The sequence below is a fragment of the Tuber melanosporum genome (assembly GCF_000151645.1).
Source record: "Tuber melanosporum whole genome shotgun sequence assembly, scaffold_84, strain Mel28".
NCBI classification, from domain to species: domain Eukaryota; kingdom Fungi; phylum Ascomycota; class Pezizomycetes; order Pezizales; family Tuberaceae; genus Tuber; species Tuber melanosporum.
The window spans coordinates 276,318-293,718 of record NW_003299133.1 but is presented as its reverse complement, the minus strand read 5'-3'; the positions used below and the strand labels follow the sequence as shown (position 1 = coordinate 293,718).

The window sequence follows — 17,401 nt, the reverse complement described above, 5'->3', positions numbered from 1 at the left end:
TGCCTCGCCTTGCTTTTCTGTCGGTGTTTCCCTTGTCTCTCCCTCTCCTCCCTCCCGTCTCATTCTTTTGGGCACTGTCTGTTCAGTACTGTACTGTACACTGGTGACAGTGGCGAGTGTAGATTTCATCACGCAGGAAAGCAGACAATAACTCTACGGGTAAAGCTGTATCATAATTGTGTGTGAACGTGAAAAAGAGGGAGAGAAAGAAAGGTCCGCTTTTCTACGATTTCCTATACCCTTTTCTCACTTGCTTCCCCCGCCCTGGTCGGGTTCTCAGCACCCATCCAACTCTGTCGTGCCTCTCCTTTCTGCCCTGTCCTGTACTAGTACTGTGCTCGAGTTCAGTACATCCTGTTACTCCTGCAACTGCCGCCGCGACCCCCCAGTCCTGCACACCACCCACCCACTCCCTTTCGACCCCCCGCCATTTCTCGCATTGCGCTCTTTTCTTACCCATCGAGGCTGGACCGTAACTTCTCCTGCTGTCCGACTTTTTCCCTCTCCCTCATAGCTGGCTCTTCGTCGCTGCGAAAGTATACGATTATCCTACATAGGCGTAGTGAGCCATCGGAGAGCGTGATTTGACTATCCTCTGGTTTGCAAACACTTTCCATGGAGACCCTGATTAATTACTATTTTAAGGGTTTCGAAAGCTGACATTGGCCCTGACGAGGTTGTAGGCCAATGGAGCGATCGTAAAGTTACACTCTTTGCCAACTGGTTGTGAACATACTCTCTCGGCCTCGAGTCAATCACTGGCTAGCTACCTGGAATTGGGACTTAGCAGTACAACTTCACTTTGAGGAGAGCACATGCCACCGTTGAGAGGCAGGCTCCTCTACCCCCTTTGCTGGCGCTTCTTCCTCCTATTCGTCTTTCTCGGTACCTTTGTTCAAAGCGGTATTCAATAAGGCAAAAAATCAAGAACTAGATCGTTTGAACTGACGAGACATTTTTCACGTTGTTAACGAAGGACCTATATTGAACGGAATCATTAACCATTGTTTTTTTGCACTTTTTGCGCGGTGCGCTGATTTTTGAAAGAGAAAGAACTGAAATCAGTCGGGTCATGTCGGTCCCTATACCCGAGAAGCCTTTAGGCAATCACTGCTCTGTTATTTTCAACGGAACTTTATACACTTACTCTGCCACGGCGTTTCGGTCGCTGCGCTTGGCAAAGAATGCAGAATGGCAGACGTTGCCGTCGGGCATTGGCACTTCTGGGGCGGAATGTGTTCATGCTCACCGCAAAACCCCTCAAGAAGCGCTGTATGTCGTTGGGGGTACGACGTCCGATCCATCAACTGTTCCAGAGACTGGCTTTGGCGGGGTGCAACGGTGGTCGTTCATCGACCAAAGATGGGAGACTATCGCTTTACCGGTGCCTGTGGCTTTCAACTTGACTAACCATGGCGCAACCTATCTGGAAACGAGTCAGCAACTTATCATCTTCTCTGGGACAAAATGGCCGGATACTTCAACACCATCGGCAAACACTTACCTGATCAAGACCTCGGCACCGTTTGAAATAACCTCCATCCCGGCTGCGAATCCGTTACTGGCGCCTTTAGTTCTGCCGTGGGAAAAGAGTGGGGCTTTGGTAGTCGGTGGTGATTTGTCGAATACAAACTTGAAGACATTTGATATCGATGGGGGGTGGAAGAATCTGGGCGTGAGGTTGGGGAAGGGTTTGCCTGCGAGAGGGAAGGCTGCTGTGAGTTTGATGGATGGGGATGATGGGAGTAGGGTGCTGCTAGTTTTTGACACGACGACTGCCCCGACCACTGTCACTCTCACGAAGGTAAAGGAGCCAACTACCAGTTCTGGCAGCAAGCGCAGGAGACAGGAATCATCGGGTCAGACCCAAACCTCTTTGGCTCCGGCTCCTTCGATAACGTCTCTAACCCAGGATAATTGGCCTGCATATAACGGATCATTTGCTCCGGGATCCACTAGGGATGGGTTTTCTCTGGCTTACGAAGGGGACCTGGTGGTGCTAAGTGGGGGAGGGGATGATGGAGATCCGGTAGCTGTGTTTAACGCAAGGTCAAATTCTTGGGTCAATACGACAGAATTATTCACCGGTCAATCATTCATCACGGACTCGAGTAGTAGTACCTCTTCACAAACCGTTACGCGCCTGGTTCGGCCGACGTCAGAGGTATCATCAATCGTTTCTCCGACATCCGGATCAACAAGGGCAGGCCTCTCGGACGACGGCAGTACCAAACTATCCACTGTCCAACTCTTATTTATCATCCTTGGCTCCATTCTTGCCGCAGTCCTAATTCTTGCCATCTCCCTCTTCGTCTTGAAACGGCGGAGGAGGCAAGAAACCCACCGTCAAGCCGGCCATGAACGTCGCGCTAGCGGTGCGACACGCTTGTCCTTCCAAGACCGCGGCACCTCGTTCATGCGGGAAGCTGACGGCCCACTCCCTTCACCCCGACGCGGAATTCTATCCCGCAGTAACTCCAACAGCTGGGCGCACGTAGAAAAGCGAGCCCTTAGCCCCTCGCCCTCATCTAGCACACGAGCCCTAACCAGGGATGCAGGACCAATAGTTCATGCAGTGGGTGGCATCGGAATAGTAAGCAGCGGACAAAGTACCCCACGACCACTGCCTGCCAATAACGGAAGCACTACGGGCCGAACTCCAAGTTCAAACTACGATAGAGAGCGCGGCTCAGGCTGGAGCGACTGGTTCTCCGGCACGAATGCTACAACAAACCTAGTCACGCTCCCGCAAAGGTCATACTCCACCACCCGCTCATCCGCCTACACCGACCTCACAACAAACTACTCACCCCCGCAAGGCCTGCACACAAACCCATACTTGCACAATGCGGGAACCGGTGTCGTAGCCGGTGGTATCGGTGTCGTAACGTCACCCCGCTCACAGACAAGCCTACAGCGCTTCCCATCTAAAGGCCTTGTTCTGCAGGACCCTGGCGTGGGTGTCGGCTTAGCCCGCCGCGGGGATCATCAACAATTACATCCCGATGACGCGAGTGTTTCCACAAAGGCCAGTAGCTTTTCAAGCGGCATCCCGGACAGTATTGATGATGAGAGGATGGTCAACTCGGGCTGGACGCCGATGGGTGGTGGCGGGGAGGACAGGTGGGAGTATAGCGGTGGTGGGGGAAGTTGGCAGCAGCAGCGGCAGACTGTTACGAGCAGCGTTTACCCAGAGAGTTTATTGATAGGTGACGAATCTAAGAGGAGTACAGGGCCAGATTTGAAGCCCGGCGTGGGTGTGGATAGTCTCAGTTGGTTGAATTTGAGGCAGAGTTGAGAACTATTTCAACTTCTATTTTAATGTTGGAGCGAATGTGTGGTCCTCTCGTTGTGGATTGTGTCATATTTAAGTTCGTGTGTATGTACCTAAACCTCATCATCTCTTTCTTTCCTTTTTCCTTTCCATCCCATCAATGCCCTTTTCCTCTCTTTTCATTCCTTTGTTGGAAGGAAGTAGGGTTAGCCTTGTAGTCACTCACGATCTAGTGCCGGAAATATTGATTTCTTCCGGTTTTACTGTCTCCATTTTCCATGTTCTTGCTATTGCTATTGGGTATTAGAGTTGGGTCCTGTTTATCTATCTTTTTCTCTCTCTCTTTGTTTTCATTTACGTTCCTTCTTTCGATTGTGATTCTCTTTTTTCTTTCCTATTTTTTCCCCCTCCTATTGGGTTGCAAGCTACCGGATTGTCAATCTCTCTTTCCTTCCTTCTCATCCTCACTCGGGATAATCTCGCTTCACCACCCGTTTTGTCGGTTGGGATTGATTGATCGATTGACCGCCATGGGTTGCTTGTATTGCATTGCGGGATAGTGGGGAGGGGGGGGAGGGGGTTCTGCTTCTTCTATGTTTGGGTTTCTCACGAGACATAAGTTATTTGGATAGGGAGGGGGTTGCTTGCCATAGTTGGATTAGTTTGGAACACAGCAACCTCTGAATTGGAATAATATTTCGTTCTTGCTCTCCCCCCTCTTTTTTCTCTTTTCGGAATGGCGATTTGGCGTGACGGTGCGTGATCGTGCGCAATACGGTTTGGAGTGTTAAATTTATTATTATCATGGCAGAAGTTATAGTTGGAAACCGGGATAAGCTGAGATTCTTCGCATGGAATGAATGTATCATACCCGCCGACGCGTTGGGTTACAAGTGGCTGAGCGCAGTATCATGCCGTATAAGTACTGGTACATTTGCCGGCAGTCTGACGAGGTATTATGCCGTATCTATAGCACTGTGCTGTACCCATGGATAAAGCCTAGCTTATCGAGTCGAGGCTAGACACATTCCCTGGTAATTATCGCGGCCTTTTTGTCAGCCGCGCGAGTATCGGTATCGTACCGATTACATGCTGTACTGTACAGTACTTGGAATTTCAATACGATAGCTTATTTTCTACGATGGATGGTTGCCTATTCACTATTCAGTTGCCTGTGCTGTACTGTACTTGTACAGTACATGTGCGATTTCACGGTATTATCTTTTTTTTTTTTTTGTTATGATACAGCAATTTTGCTCACGGCGGGCTAGAACACGGATAGAATTCTTATACGACAAGGGATCATTTGTATGGGGTGGGACATTCTCGTGATTATCATTACGTTTGGGCTCGTCGGTAAATGTACACTAAACACTACGGTTAAATATAGCGTTGACTATTATAGCTTGACAAAGCTTTGACCGTGATTACTGTAATCGAGTATGATACGGCACCTTAGAGTACAGTATCGGTATCTATACCCCCACCCACCGAACCCTCCGAGACTATCAAAATCTATGATACAAGGTCCCTCCGGTAGGAATCAGGTGGCGGTGGTGAGCGGCGAAGACCACACACACTTTCCTAAAAATGGCCGACTTTCTGTTTATTCATCGAAATTTTTTTTTTTTTTTTGCAATGCTGGAAGCATATCCGGAAACAGCCGACCACTCTAATGCTCTCGGTGTCATGGTACTGGGTATGATATGATACATGCTCCGGGGGGGGAGTGATTTACGGACGTGGCTGTGCGAGTTCGGCATCCCCGGATGGGTCTTTGTCGTTTGCTGATGATCCAGCTTGGGGAATTGGCGCTCGCTCTTGAGAATACATGTGACTCTGCCGTCCGTCTGAGCGCGGGGAGTTTCTGAGATTTAGGTGGTTGGGTTGAGGTGAGGTGAGTTGGTGTTCGGCGCAAGGAGCTGGGTGTATGATACGATGCTGTACTGTACTGTACGGCCTGTATCGGCGGCGATTCGGCTCCCCCGGCGGGGTTCGAAGCGTACGATGGTGCACCATCGCCACGGGAAGAGATGGCCTTCGCGTGTCTGCCTGACAGTATTAACGCGAGCATTCCCACATCTCTGAGAGTTTGTCACCGTTGTGCTGGCATCGGTACAGCGGTTGAGCTATGATATTCCGAGTCCAGTTCCTAAGTATGTTATTTGAGAGGTCATGGGTGGTCACTCGAGGTTCCTTAATTCGTTTGTCTGTGACGTTCACTTTTGCGATATCGTCGGTTCCTTGCCTTGGTGGCTATGGAGTATGATAATTGGCCAAACTTGACCATCCCATCCAATGAGGAAGAAGGAGAAGAAGAAGTACCGGGTAAAGGAAATGAACAATGGATCAAGAACCCCCCCCGGCTTCTAATGTTTGTATTATTATTATTTTCTCTCTCAGGCATAACAGTTAATCCATTCCCCTTCTCCCTTGAAACTGAACGATAAACCCGTCGTTCGGGTCATCGATACTGCAGAATATGTGGCTACCCGGTTACGGGCGGCCTGACAAGTCCCCACTGGTGGGGTGGGCTACACCAACCCCATCAGAAATTTAATTGAGAGGTCGGAATGTGGCCTTTATCGTACCGGCGACGGGAATGCAGTCTTGCCAGGTCTTTGCCTCTCTGGTCTAGTTACTGGTGAGTTTCAAGCTCTATTTACAAGGTGCTTGTCGAGGTCACTGCGAATTTAACTCTGAAACCCCTGCGGGAGGGTAGTACCTGGATTTGGCAAGATGGTTGTTTATAAGATCCCGCCGGGTTCTAGCTACGGCATCACACTTCACGGTGGCACACGGCTTATCGAAAAGTTCAATCTGACAGTGTGATAGCTCATCCATCTTAATCAGATATCTCCCCCACACCCCCCTACTATCATACCACTTAACCCCTGGCCCAGCAACAACGAGGCATTCCCAGCAAACCGGTGGTTATGGAAGGATGGCGGGAGGAAGAAGGGAAAGAGAGCAAAAGGGGACTGAGCAAATATCTCTCTGACTTGGTCTAGAATATAGGGGAAAGCATCTCTCCATTGCCCAAGAGTTGGCTGTTGTTGGGCTAAAGGTATAATATGTCTGGTCATTCCCAACCCCCCTTGAGGTCTCGAGGTCACGATGGTATAGTGGCTGGGAGGACGAGATTGTAGTGAGTTCCGGATCGGAATCGTCCAAGAGGGAAGTTTTCAACTTGGGAATCGCTATGATACCAAAAAAAAATAAAAAATAAAAATAAAAATTCTATTAGCGGTACTTTTGGCTTCTAGCGATAACGAGTTTCCTCTCATAGATCGAAATCATTCCTTATGATTCCAATGCCTTTAGCAAAGGGCGCCAACTTTTCTTGGATATTGCCAAGTTTGCGAATCAGTGTCGCTGTCGTTTCCCTCCGAGTTATGCTTGAGTACCGGTATTTGATTCCCCTCATTAATCTTCTAAGCTAAAATCTTCTAAGCTAAAAAATTAGTATATTACTGAATTAAGCTACAAGCGCCATTCCCACCTCCCCACACGGTCTAAAAGAATAAGTAATCTAACAAAGGCACTGAAAACCTGTTCGCCAAGTCCTGCAGTGTCCAGCCTTGCGCCTTACCGATTTGTGCCAATGCAGCCTTGAACGCGGGGATTTCGTCCTTGTAAGAAGTCTCCCTGAGGTACTGCTTCCACGGCTTGCCATGAACCTTCATTCCATCCCTATTCCCATAATTAACCCTGCCCAATCACATGCTGACAAGCGAAAGGGAGAAGAGAACCACGTACCACTCCTTCGCCCAATGTGGCCTGGTGTTCAAATACGCGCCGTTGGGCCCCGTATAATTCATCCACCTGGTCGCAACCTCCTGCATGAACGGTTCCCAAACCCCATCCGCCGCGGCCGCCATTGACGTTATAATCTCAATACTTACCGTTCCAAAGGTATTATTAGTCTGCGCTGCCATAATGAGTTCGCTGTCTCCCATGATGCGCATTTCCAGCGCGATACGCATGGGCGCCTTGGGGTCCTCGTAGACAGCGCCGATAGCGTCCCACCAGGCGCGCTGGGCGATAGTCCAGTCCGGCTTCGTAGTGTCTGACCCGAGAGGTGGAATTGGGATCTGCAGTTCCATGTCTCGGACGCGCATGTTCTGTATGCCGCGGCGGAAGTGGAGGCCATTGATTAGGTGGGTTTTTATCCCTGGCTCCTGGGGTTTGGTGGATGGTAGGGACAACATCGCGAGTGATGCTTTGTGATAGTTAGTCATGTTTATTGTCGCACACGGTTGGGGGGAAGAGGCGTACAGAAGATAACAGCTTGCCAGCGACCAGGGAATGACCTGAATAGTGGATCGTCGTTTATCACGCCGCCTAGCCACCCTTCCACCCATTGCAGGAATAGATCTGGGTACGTCGGGTAGTCGATCACCCCGCTTGCGTCCTCGGTATTATCCCAGCAGTTGACATAAGCTTTGGGTTGGTACGCGAACCAGAACCACTCTGAATAGTAGTTGTTTTCGGCCTTCCGGATGAAGTCATGTCGCGCCGCTTCGAGTTGCGTTGGACTGTAGGATTTGCGGATCGCAGCGGGGACGGTGAAGCCCGGGGGTGGAGGAATGGCGAGTCCAATGTCCTGCTTGAAGGGTCGGAGGTTGGCATAGGTCACAGCGTCTAGTTCGATTGTGATATGGGTGACGATACCTGGGGATAGTTAGCAGTGGGGGCGAATGGGCTGGAAGGACCATAGTAAACACCAAGAAGGCCAAATGAGCCGGCTGCAGCCTTGAGTTGAGCTGGATCGGTGAGTTTTTGGTGTTCGCCATTGGCATCCACATATTCGATTCTGCGGACCAAATCACTGATGGTCTTGTGCCTGATGCCTCCGCCATGGCACATGAGAGCGTTTGAGCCGCCAAGAGTGATTCTGGCCATGTCAGCGTTGTTCGTGAAGAACTGCTAGTAGGTAGTTGAGTAAAAAACATACTCGACCATGACAACGTTCAATGGGATAGCCCAGGCATTATTTGCGATAGCCCATCTCCTGAAATCTTCATTGGTGACAGAAGCACCGATCCTCACCAGTCTCTTCTCCCCGCCACTCTTCGGGACATCATGGGTCTCAAGTTCGATAACCTTGAACTCGTTTCCCGTGTAATCCTTACTCGGTAGGAGAGAAGAAGGATCCGGGATTGATGTTGCGGTCTCCAAGTCTAACATTGAGACAAAGATTTCGCCGTCCTGGGAATACATACTTACCCAAGTGTGTCTGTAACCCGCAGCGCGAACACGCTTGCTACCCGCCTTTGCCCATTTAATAAGGTTCTTGACTCCCTCAACAGTAGTAGGGACAAATGTGTAAGAGGGCGTATGCTGGACAGTCAGACCCCAGTTTTCAAATTCCGCACCAGTATACACCTACCAATTCTCGGTTAACCCATTTCTTCTCGGTACTAAGAGGGGGGCATTCACGGTCATAGGCCTATGACTCGTATTATCCTCATAGATAACCGGACTCGTCTCCCGCTGACTGTTCAACCACCTTCTTGAACTCGGGGTAATCCCAGATTCCTCCATCCTCTTGAAATGCTCCTTCGCCGCGGGGCTAAGAGGAATTGAGAACCCACGTTTCTTCACAATACTCTCCGCAGAGTCCCCATTTATGAAAGCTATAACCTTATCCTGCAGATCTTTGTCCAGCGAGGCAAACGCCTCCGCGAATTTCGGACGAGCACGAATACTCTTCAGCAGTTCCCGACTGTACCCCTCTCGGTCAACTTCCTCATCCCTAACTAGCTGCAAAACTTGTCGAAGACCAGGAAGCAACGAATCAACATCGGAGTTCTTGAAGAGATACGCGATTGCCTCGTCCAATATCTTCTCGATGGGAAGGTCGCTCAGGGCCGGGGTTAAATCATCGATGGCGGGAATGCCTGGGGATTTGTGGGAGCCGAGATTCGGATCGCTCTGAGAAGAGGGAAGGGCGGACACGAGTGATGCCAGAGGCAGCGCATGGAGAAGGACTGGAAGTAGGTGCATCTTGGATGCTTTCCCTCCGGCAGGTGTCGTTGGCTGAACAATGCCATCTGGGACACCCGATTTTATGGGCTTATATGTGTTTTTCTCCCTTCTTTTCTCCCTTTTCTCCCTTTCTCTTTTCCTTCCGGGAAAGGTTTCGGCGGAGATGGTAGGCTATCGCGTGGAGGGAAGGACTGGTCTGTGTGTGGCGCTAGTGTCAAGACAGGGTATCATACCTTATTCCAAGGAGGGACGAAAGTCCGAGAAGGCGGGATCGCCAGGAGAGGGCTTGGATGATAAGAATAGGGGAACTATCGTAAGGTCTACTCGTAGTGAAAAACCCACCGCCGCAAGAATTGGAATAACTGGACCTCACGCTGGCCGTCTAGAATTCCTTCCCTGTATTAAGGGGAGAAAAACCCTTTCAATATAGTACCGGTATTATACCATCAAGAAAGTGAAACCTTTGCAAAGAATCACCTTGACTTTGGCCCGCTGTAAAACTGTGAAGAAATATTCAAAAAAATAAAGCCCAAGCGGGGAAATAAACATGTTATTAGAATTTTTTTATCAACAGAAAGCCTTTCTATGTATTAGTTAGCTCTTGCTCAAAAGTTGTATGTTTGGGGGTTTGTTCTACCAAGAGCCCCAAGAAAATTGTTAAACAGCTTTGCCCTGTCATTTATTTCATCTTAGGGAGTTCGAGAGAAAATTTTAGAGGAGTATGATATCTAATTTTTTTACGATTTTTTTTTTTTTTTGCATTGTTTGAGGAATCAAAGGATGAGGGAACTGCGGGAAGAGTAAATACCTGGTATCGGTATTTTGTTGTTCATTGCAATGTGAAACCTTGCGATTATGATACATTTTCTGTTTTCCATGGTACGGTATTTGAGAGGTTTTCTCGGGAGAAAACTGCTTTTCAACCATTTGCTGAGACAAATAAAAAGATATTTACGACCCGCCTTATTATATAATACTAGGAGGGGCAACCCCAACGTCTAGCATGGTCCAGAATCTCCGAAGGGAGCGACACTTGGAGCACCCGTGTGATCACCTGGACACTCGAGTACACAAGGTCTTGGCTTGCTGTTTTGAGGGGGCGATCAACAATGATCGGCAATGATTTGTCGCACCGGAGTAAATGTCTCGGAATCGCAACTGCTTGTTCCCGGTCATAAGGACCTGAAAACAAGAGGGTACAGTATATCCCGTATGGGCACTCAGTCACGCATATATTCTAGCATATATTTCTTTAATTACTGTTTTCGGGTACTTATGGCCGGGTACGAGTTCTCGTAGATGTATAAAATGGAGGTACAGTCTTCACTGAGCCGGTGGCGAGGAGGAGGGTAGGGGTCTGAATGAGCAAAACTCCATTCAAGGATGATACCTCCCGGAGAAGGGAGGGTGTAGCAGAGTGGCCTTACAGGAGTGGTGGGTAGGGAAGATTTCCTTCCCAGCGCAGAACGTGCTAATTCCAGAGCATCAAATATCATCTATCATCATTAGCGGTGAACTCACTTCAGGTCACTCGGGCAACTGTACTCTTTCGGAATAGGCTGATATTCCAGAAATCCCAAAGACAGAGATTGGCGTCAAGAACACCTCACAGCTGAAAACTCTAATGGATTCCGTGAATTTATCAAGTGTCTATCTTCAATTCCCTGATAGCCAGATATACAAATCACCCCTTGATGCTTATGGTCGAGAGGAGATACGATGCGGAGAGCGCAAGTAGAGTAGGGCATGTAAGTTGGTTTCGCTAAAGCGTGATATATAATGGTCGAGTATTTTGTCCGTATCTAAATGTTCATGGTATCCATTGGTATTGTATATGCTTGTCAATTATTGAGGTGCCAGTAAATTAAGGTGGAAGACACATAGTGCAGAAGTAGGAGGACAGGATTCACTCGGAGCTTGGGCATTGAGTTGGAAAGATAGGAGAGGTATTTTTAACAAATTTATTCTCGTCTCTCGGCCTTGCGTAAAAGAAGTATGAATATAAACAAAACATCCTGATCCCTCCATGGATCACTGCACCATAGCAACAAAGCAAGGACATGTCTGGATAATCTTCTCCACAAATCACTAATGCTCAGGAACTATTCATCATGCTCCTAAAAAATCCACCGGACTGCTACAATTTCGAGAATCAATCATGAGTTAACCGTCTTCCTCATCCATCTGCAACCTCTAACAGCAACAGCAGCCAGAATTAACCAGGGTACCCGGGAACCTGATGATCTGAGATGGAATACTTTTGGGATTACTAAAAAGAAGTGATATTTGATCTATTGTCAAATTTGTAGAGTTGGTAGATTTTAAACTATCCAAATCCAAACCCCAGGGTCATTTATCTATCGCCGATCCCCAAGGGACCCAGAAGGCCCGGTGTTGAGTAATTGGCCATCGGTAAAATCTGGTTTACTCTCTTATATTTATCTAACACAGTATCATTTAAAGTTTGGGGGGGGGGGGGGTCAATTGCAATTGCGAAGCATGCTACTCTGATCAGTTAATATCAATTCTAATATTACTTCGACACCTGCGGGCAAGACAGGTGTTTTGGGTCCGATACACTAACACCATTAATTGATTTGCGGTCCTTTCTCCGCAGAGAAACTAACAGAAGCAGAAGATATAAAGGGAAAAGGAAAGGAAAGTGTAGTAATAATCAATGGCCAGAAAGAATCTTTCATACCTTTACTGCACCATGTTCAAGCCCACTCTCGGGCGCATAAACTTCAACTTCCAACAAACCCAACATTCATATTCACCAGGTAACAATATTGTGATCAGCCATACATGGCTGCTGTGCAATATAAGGAAATTTGCATATGAATATGCCAAATGCCTTACTCGCCGGGCTGGCTCTACGAAGTAAGCGTGCGTCTGGCTAAATGATGGCAGTGACGTAACAACGGTCTCGCTTTGGGCACAAAAGGGTGTTAGCAGTGGATACAGGTAGCTATCTTCATAGGTGTTGGGGGTTGTGTACAGGGTTTGAGTGTGGTCCTGGCAAGCTTGGCATGTATGTATTTCACTTTAAGTAGCCGGGTCGCAGCTAGGAAATACATCAAGTCATTCCATCCACGAACACCCACACCCACAAAGGATTCCACCATCCAATGTGTGGGGCTTCTAGCGATTTCCTGTTTTTTCCCCCAAGGTTCCTATGGAGGTTGTCTACTGGTCTGCCGATTCAATGCATCGAGAGTTGTGTTCTCTCCGGAAATCTTATCTAGCTAGAACAATAGGTAGAAATATTACAATTGGCTATTGGGAAAAGGATTACCGGCTAGCATATTGCAGATTAGGGAACTTGGCAACAGAGTGCACATACAGGTGATCACGCTAGTTCTGTGATACTGGAGGAGGAAAATATATGGTGCTTATGGTCTTTTATAACATGCGCGCTATAGAAATCTGCCATGCTCCTTTGGAGGCCCTTTAGCAGGCGTTTTGGGGGATGGTTTTATGCTTTAGTGGCCATATTTTGAATCGACAAATCCCCTTACACATAAGTTGGTCCGAATGGAGAGGAATATACAAAAATGTCTTTTTTCGTAGTTAATAAAGGTTTAAGTAATACAATACTACTGTACTTGTAGCGTACTATTAGTTCTGTTTATAAATACTAGTGAGCTTAGTAAAGGTGCGTTATTGCTTCTGGACCAGCAGCCGGTAATATCGGTTCTTAGAGGCATATATGGGAATATGGAGCAGATAGCATGGGAGGGTGTTTTCTGGGTATCGGAAGTTGGATAAATTATCTGCCATTCGAAGCACGCACTCCATGCATATAGAGGTCCTAGAGACGATCTCAAGACCGACCTAAGGAAGATTGGCGAACCTGTCGAACGCATAACCCGGATCTCGGATGTGTTACTCCGCTGTTTTAGATTTTCTATTCAGATTTGGGGAATTCTCTTGGCCTATCACCATTCGTTAACTCTGGGCCCACACTTCAAACGAGAGAGAAGGTGATGAAAAAGGTAATGAGGATCCTGGGTTACACGAAGCTAAAAGGCACAGTCACGCTAGGGAGGGAGTCCCCGCTTACCTCGGGTAACCCCTCCCAGGACCCTTTCCAGCCTGCTGAGGAAATTTCCAATAAGGACAGCACATCCATCATTCCCTGTCTCCTCCCAACAACAACCAACCTCAACCAACCTCAACCAACCTTCTCTCGTCCTTAAAACTCCTGGATCCCTAGCCTGTGGACTTCTCTCCTCCCTTCCTCCGCCCATCCCACACTTTCACCGACACAAACCCAACAACAATTCTTTCCCACCTCTACCAACTCGAATTAATCAAACAAACATGTCAGCCCCCGCTACCAAGTACAAGGTCGCTGATATCGTGAGTATCACCCGAAACCCGGCCCAATTCAATTTATACTACCATTGCGGCGAATGCTGATTTGTTTCGCCTCCAGTCCCTTGCGGCCTTCGGTCGTCGTGAGATTGAGTTGGCTGAAAATGTGAGTTTGCCTTTTCATTCATCCACTCAATTCTAGGTCAATTAATTAACAACGTTCTAGGAAATGCCAGTTAGTAGCCTTGAGATCCAAGGATCAACAAACAATTCGCTAATCGATACCTCACGGATAGGGTTTGATGCAAACTCGCGCTAAGTATGCTCAAGATCAACCTTTGGCCGGTGCCCGTAAGTCATGGAATGCAATTTTCAATAGAATCAGAGACATTGCTGACACGAAACACTAGGCATTGCTGGATGTCTTCACATGAGTAATTTGCTCCTCTTACGGTCTAATTGACGTCGTCCACGTGTACTAACTATCATGGTCTTTAGCCATCCAAACTGCCGTACTTATCGAGTAAGCCTTTCCAACAGTCCGGTATTTGTTGGACTAGAGGTTAACCGACTTAGGACACTCACCTCCCTTGGCGCCGAAGTCACCTGGTCCTCGTGCAATATTTTCTCTACTCAAGACCATGCTGCGGCTGCTATTGCCGCAACTGGTGTCCCTGTGTAAGTCATGCTACAGCCATTGACCTCGTTTCATAAACTAATTGCCAACATAGTTTTGCCTGGAAGGGTGAGACCGAAGAGGAATACAACTGGTGCTTGGAACAACAACTTATCTCATTCAAGGATGGGAAGAGGCTGAACCTCATCCTCGATGACGGTGGTGATCTTACTGCTCTCGTCCACAAGAAATACCCCGAGATGCTCAACAACTGCTATGGGTTGTCTGAGGAAACTACTACCGGTGTTCATCACCTTTACAAGATGTTGAAGGAAGGAGCTCTCAAGGTTCCTTCAATCAACGTCAACGACTCCGTTACCAAGTCCAAGTTCGATAATCTTTACGGGTGCCGTGAATCTCTCCTCGATGGTATCAAGCGTGCTACCGATGTCATGATCGCTGGAAAGACTGCCGTTGTTGCTGGTTATGGTGACGTTGGAAAGGGCTGTGCTGACGCTCTCCGTTCGTTCGGTGCCCGTGTTATCGTCACCGAGATTGATCCTATCAATGCTCTCCAGGCTGCTGTTTCCGGGTACCAGGTTACCACCATGGAGGAGGCCGCTGCTCAGGGTCAGATCTTTGTTACCACCACCGGTTGCACGGATATCCTGACCGCCAAGCACTTTGAGGCCATGAAGGATGATGCCATTGTTTGCAGTATGTGTTATCCAGATAACCATCGCAAAGAACTCCGCTAATATCTACTAGACATTGGTCACTTCGATTGCGAAATCGATGTTGCCTGGCTCAAGGCAAATGCCGTTAAGACTGTATCTATCAAACCCCAGGTTGATCGTTTCCACATGAAGAGCGGCAGACGTATTATCCTGTTGGCTGAGGGCCGTCTTGTCAACTTAGGATGTGCCACTGGTCACTCTTCCTTTGTCATGAGTTGCTCTTTCACCAATCAGACTCTTGCCCAGATCCTGCTTTACAAGGGCCAGGACACTGCATTCACCTCCAAGTACCCCGAGTTCGGTAAGGCTGCCGGCAAGCTTGAGGTTGGTGTCTACACCCTCCCCAAGATTCTTGATGAGGAAGTCGCTCGTCTTCATCTGTCTCAGTAAGTACTCCTGAAATTTTCCATGGCACTAGAGCGATTAATAATTCCCATAGCTTGAACGTCAAACTTGAGACTTTGACTCCTAAGCAGTCCGAGTATCTCAGTCTCTCGCCCGAGGGACCATACAAGTCTGACATGTATGAAATAGTCCTTCTTTTGCAGAGCTTAATTCGTACTGACTTTTCTCTAGCTACCGCTACTAAACTTTGTAAAAACAAACGTCTTGAGAGTCCAGTTTTGATGAAAACGTACCTGTCTGTCCTCAACGGCATTCCTTACGTGTTGGGTTTTCCAAAATAAAATTGTGAAAATTGCTTTTTTTCCCTTCCATTTTATGGGTTTCTTCTGTTTATTATGGTTCATGCAAGGGATGGGGCGTACTTGGTCTTCAACAGTTACCAGTAGGGTGAAATAAATATCACTAGATTCTTGGTGTAAAAATTGTGCTCCTCATCATTGTGAACTGTTGTGGGTGCTAGTGGCCGCCATTTTGATTCGGGACACCGCCGGTAGTGGCGCTATAGGCCGTTAACTAGAAACCCAATCCAAATAAAAATTGTGACTCTAATTATGGCGATACTATTTCCTGGAGTGCCTCCATAGCTCTCCAGGAGCTTTCCAACAGCGTTATGACAATATTTTTTTGGCTTTACCAGCAAATAAATAGGCGTTTAGGAGCGTCTTTATCATCGTCGCCGATAATAATGACTCACTGAAAAAAGTCACTTGTTAGGACTTGTTTGCTTTGTACGATGACTCGAACTAGGGCATTCGATTCTTCTTTTATGGAAATCCCAAAATCGGTATTAGCTGTTAATAATGGAGAAATAGAAATATACAAGTAAAAACTGGAATAATTGAGAACGACGCTACAAGCACGACGTCCAATATTTCTCCCTTTGTATTAAAGGGCGAAAAGATTCTTAGTTAAGGTAAACAAAAGAACGGAAAATTGACACAACGCCGGCGAATCTGATAGCACGGTTATAGTACCTACCACGGCACGATGCCAGTAAGTAAAATTTGATGGACTGCAACTATGATATATGGAAAATAAGTGAGTCCTGTGCCATTATAATGCCACTCTTGAAAAAAAAAAACCCCCCCCATATTGAAATTTACCCCACAACACACCACAATACTTTTAAGCAGGTGCATATCAATATACAAAAGGGTTTTCTGGCTGTAAAAAAAAAACACCGGGTGTGATAGTCAACTACGTATCATGAAACTACATTAATATGTTGACATTTACATCGTGTCATCACTTTGGCCGACCAAATAATAGTTCTTTATAATAGTTCTTTCATCCCGCAAAGGAAAAAGTGCCACCCTGAATATTACCTCCGGCCACCCGCCTAGCCCTTCGTTTGTTCCCGAGTTTCACCACCTTTCGTGAGTATTTTGTCCTCCAATCTTCAAAAACTAGGCTCATGGAGGTGTGGGCTTCGCTCGCTCAATGGTGACCCGACCAATGATACTGTCGCCCTCTTCAGCACGTGAGCGCGGTCCTAAGTACTCGGACAGACGAAGGGATAGGATGCCATGTTTCTGAGCGCTTTTCAGAAAAAAAAAAACAACAAATGGTGTCGGGATAGATATTTTATGTGGAATGTAAAGCAAAAACTTACCAAAGTTGAATTTGAAAAAGAAATAAATTATGATATCCAGTTTCCGTGACATGGGAAGGGAGGTCCGGAGAACGGTTCACGGAGTATCATTACAAAAGTGGAATACCTTGCTAGCCCTAGTCCCATTGTGTTCCCGGGGGTCTAGCAACAGAGTCTCTTCGAGTTGCCGTTGATAAGTTGCTGTTGGTTCTTATGACGAAAGGGTTATGAATGAAGGTGTATTGTTGAAGTCTCCCTTCTATGATGAGATGCGGGGGGATAGCTGTTACGAGACATGTAAGGAAAATATGCCAGCCCCAATTAGTTCCATAACAAAACCTTTAGCCTCCGTTTCCTCCCTCGTTACTTCCTCAAACTTCCAATATTTTTGATTTCACTGAGGGTTTGGGCTTTATTCTCCGAAGACGAGACTTTCTAGGAAGGTACGCTCGAGTATAACACCATAGATG

General features: G+C 47.4%; 2 protein-coding genes; one reads left to right on the top strand and one right to left on the bottom strand.

Annotated features, from left to right (window-relative positions):
• Positions 1-6,700: 6,700 nt before the first annotated feature.
• GSTUM_00011416001 (uncharacterized protein) lies at positions 6,701-10,441 on the bottom strand (the record flags this gene model as incomplete). XM_002841906.2 has 6 exons in its annotated part: positions 6,701-6,967; positions 7,034-7,496; positions 7,553-7,948; positions 8,002-8,171; positions 8,232-8,662; positions 10,328-10,441. 6 exons carry the CDS (start codon positions 10,439-10,441, stop codon positions 6,790-6,792), a joined length of 1,752 nt encoding a protein of 583 aa, XP_002841952.1. The 3' UTR covers positions 6,701-6,789.
• A 3,009-nt stretch (positions 10,442-13,450) lies between these two features.
• Positions 13,451-15,762, top strand: GSTUM_00011415001 (uncharacterized protein). XM_002841905.2 has 10 exons: positions 13,451-13,627; positions 13,704-13,752; positions 13,879-13,933; positions 13,993-14,016; positions 14,081-14,105; positions 14,159-14,260; positions 14,314-14,915; positions 14,967-15,321; positions 15,375-15,458; positions 15,512-15,762. The coding sequence occupies exons 3-10, from the start codon at positions 13,885-13,887 to the stop codon at positions 15,522-15,524; spliced, it is 1,254 nt and encodes a 417-aa protein (XP_002841951.1). The 5' UTR covers positions 13,451-13,627; positions 13,704-13,752; positions 13,879-13,884; the 3' UTR covers positions 15,525-15,762.
• Positions 15,763-17,401: the final 1,639 nt, after the last annotated feature.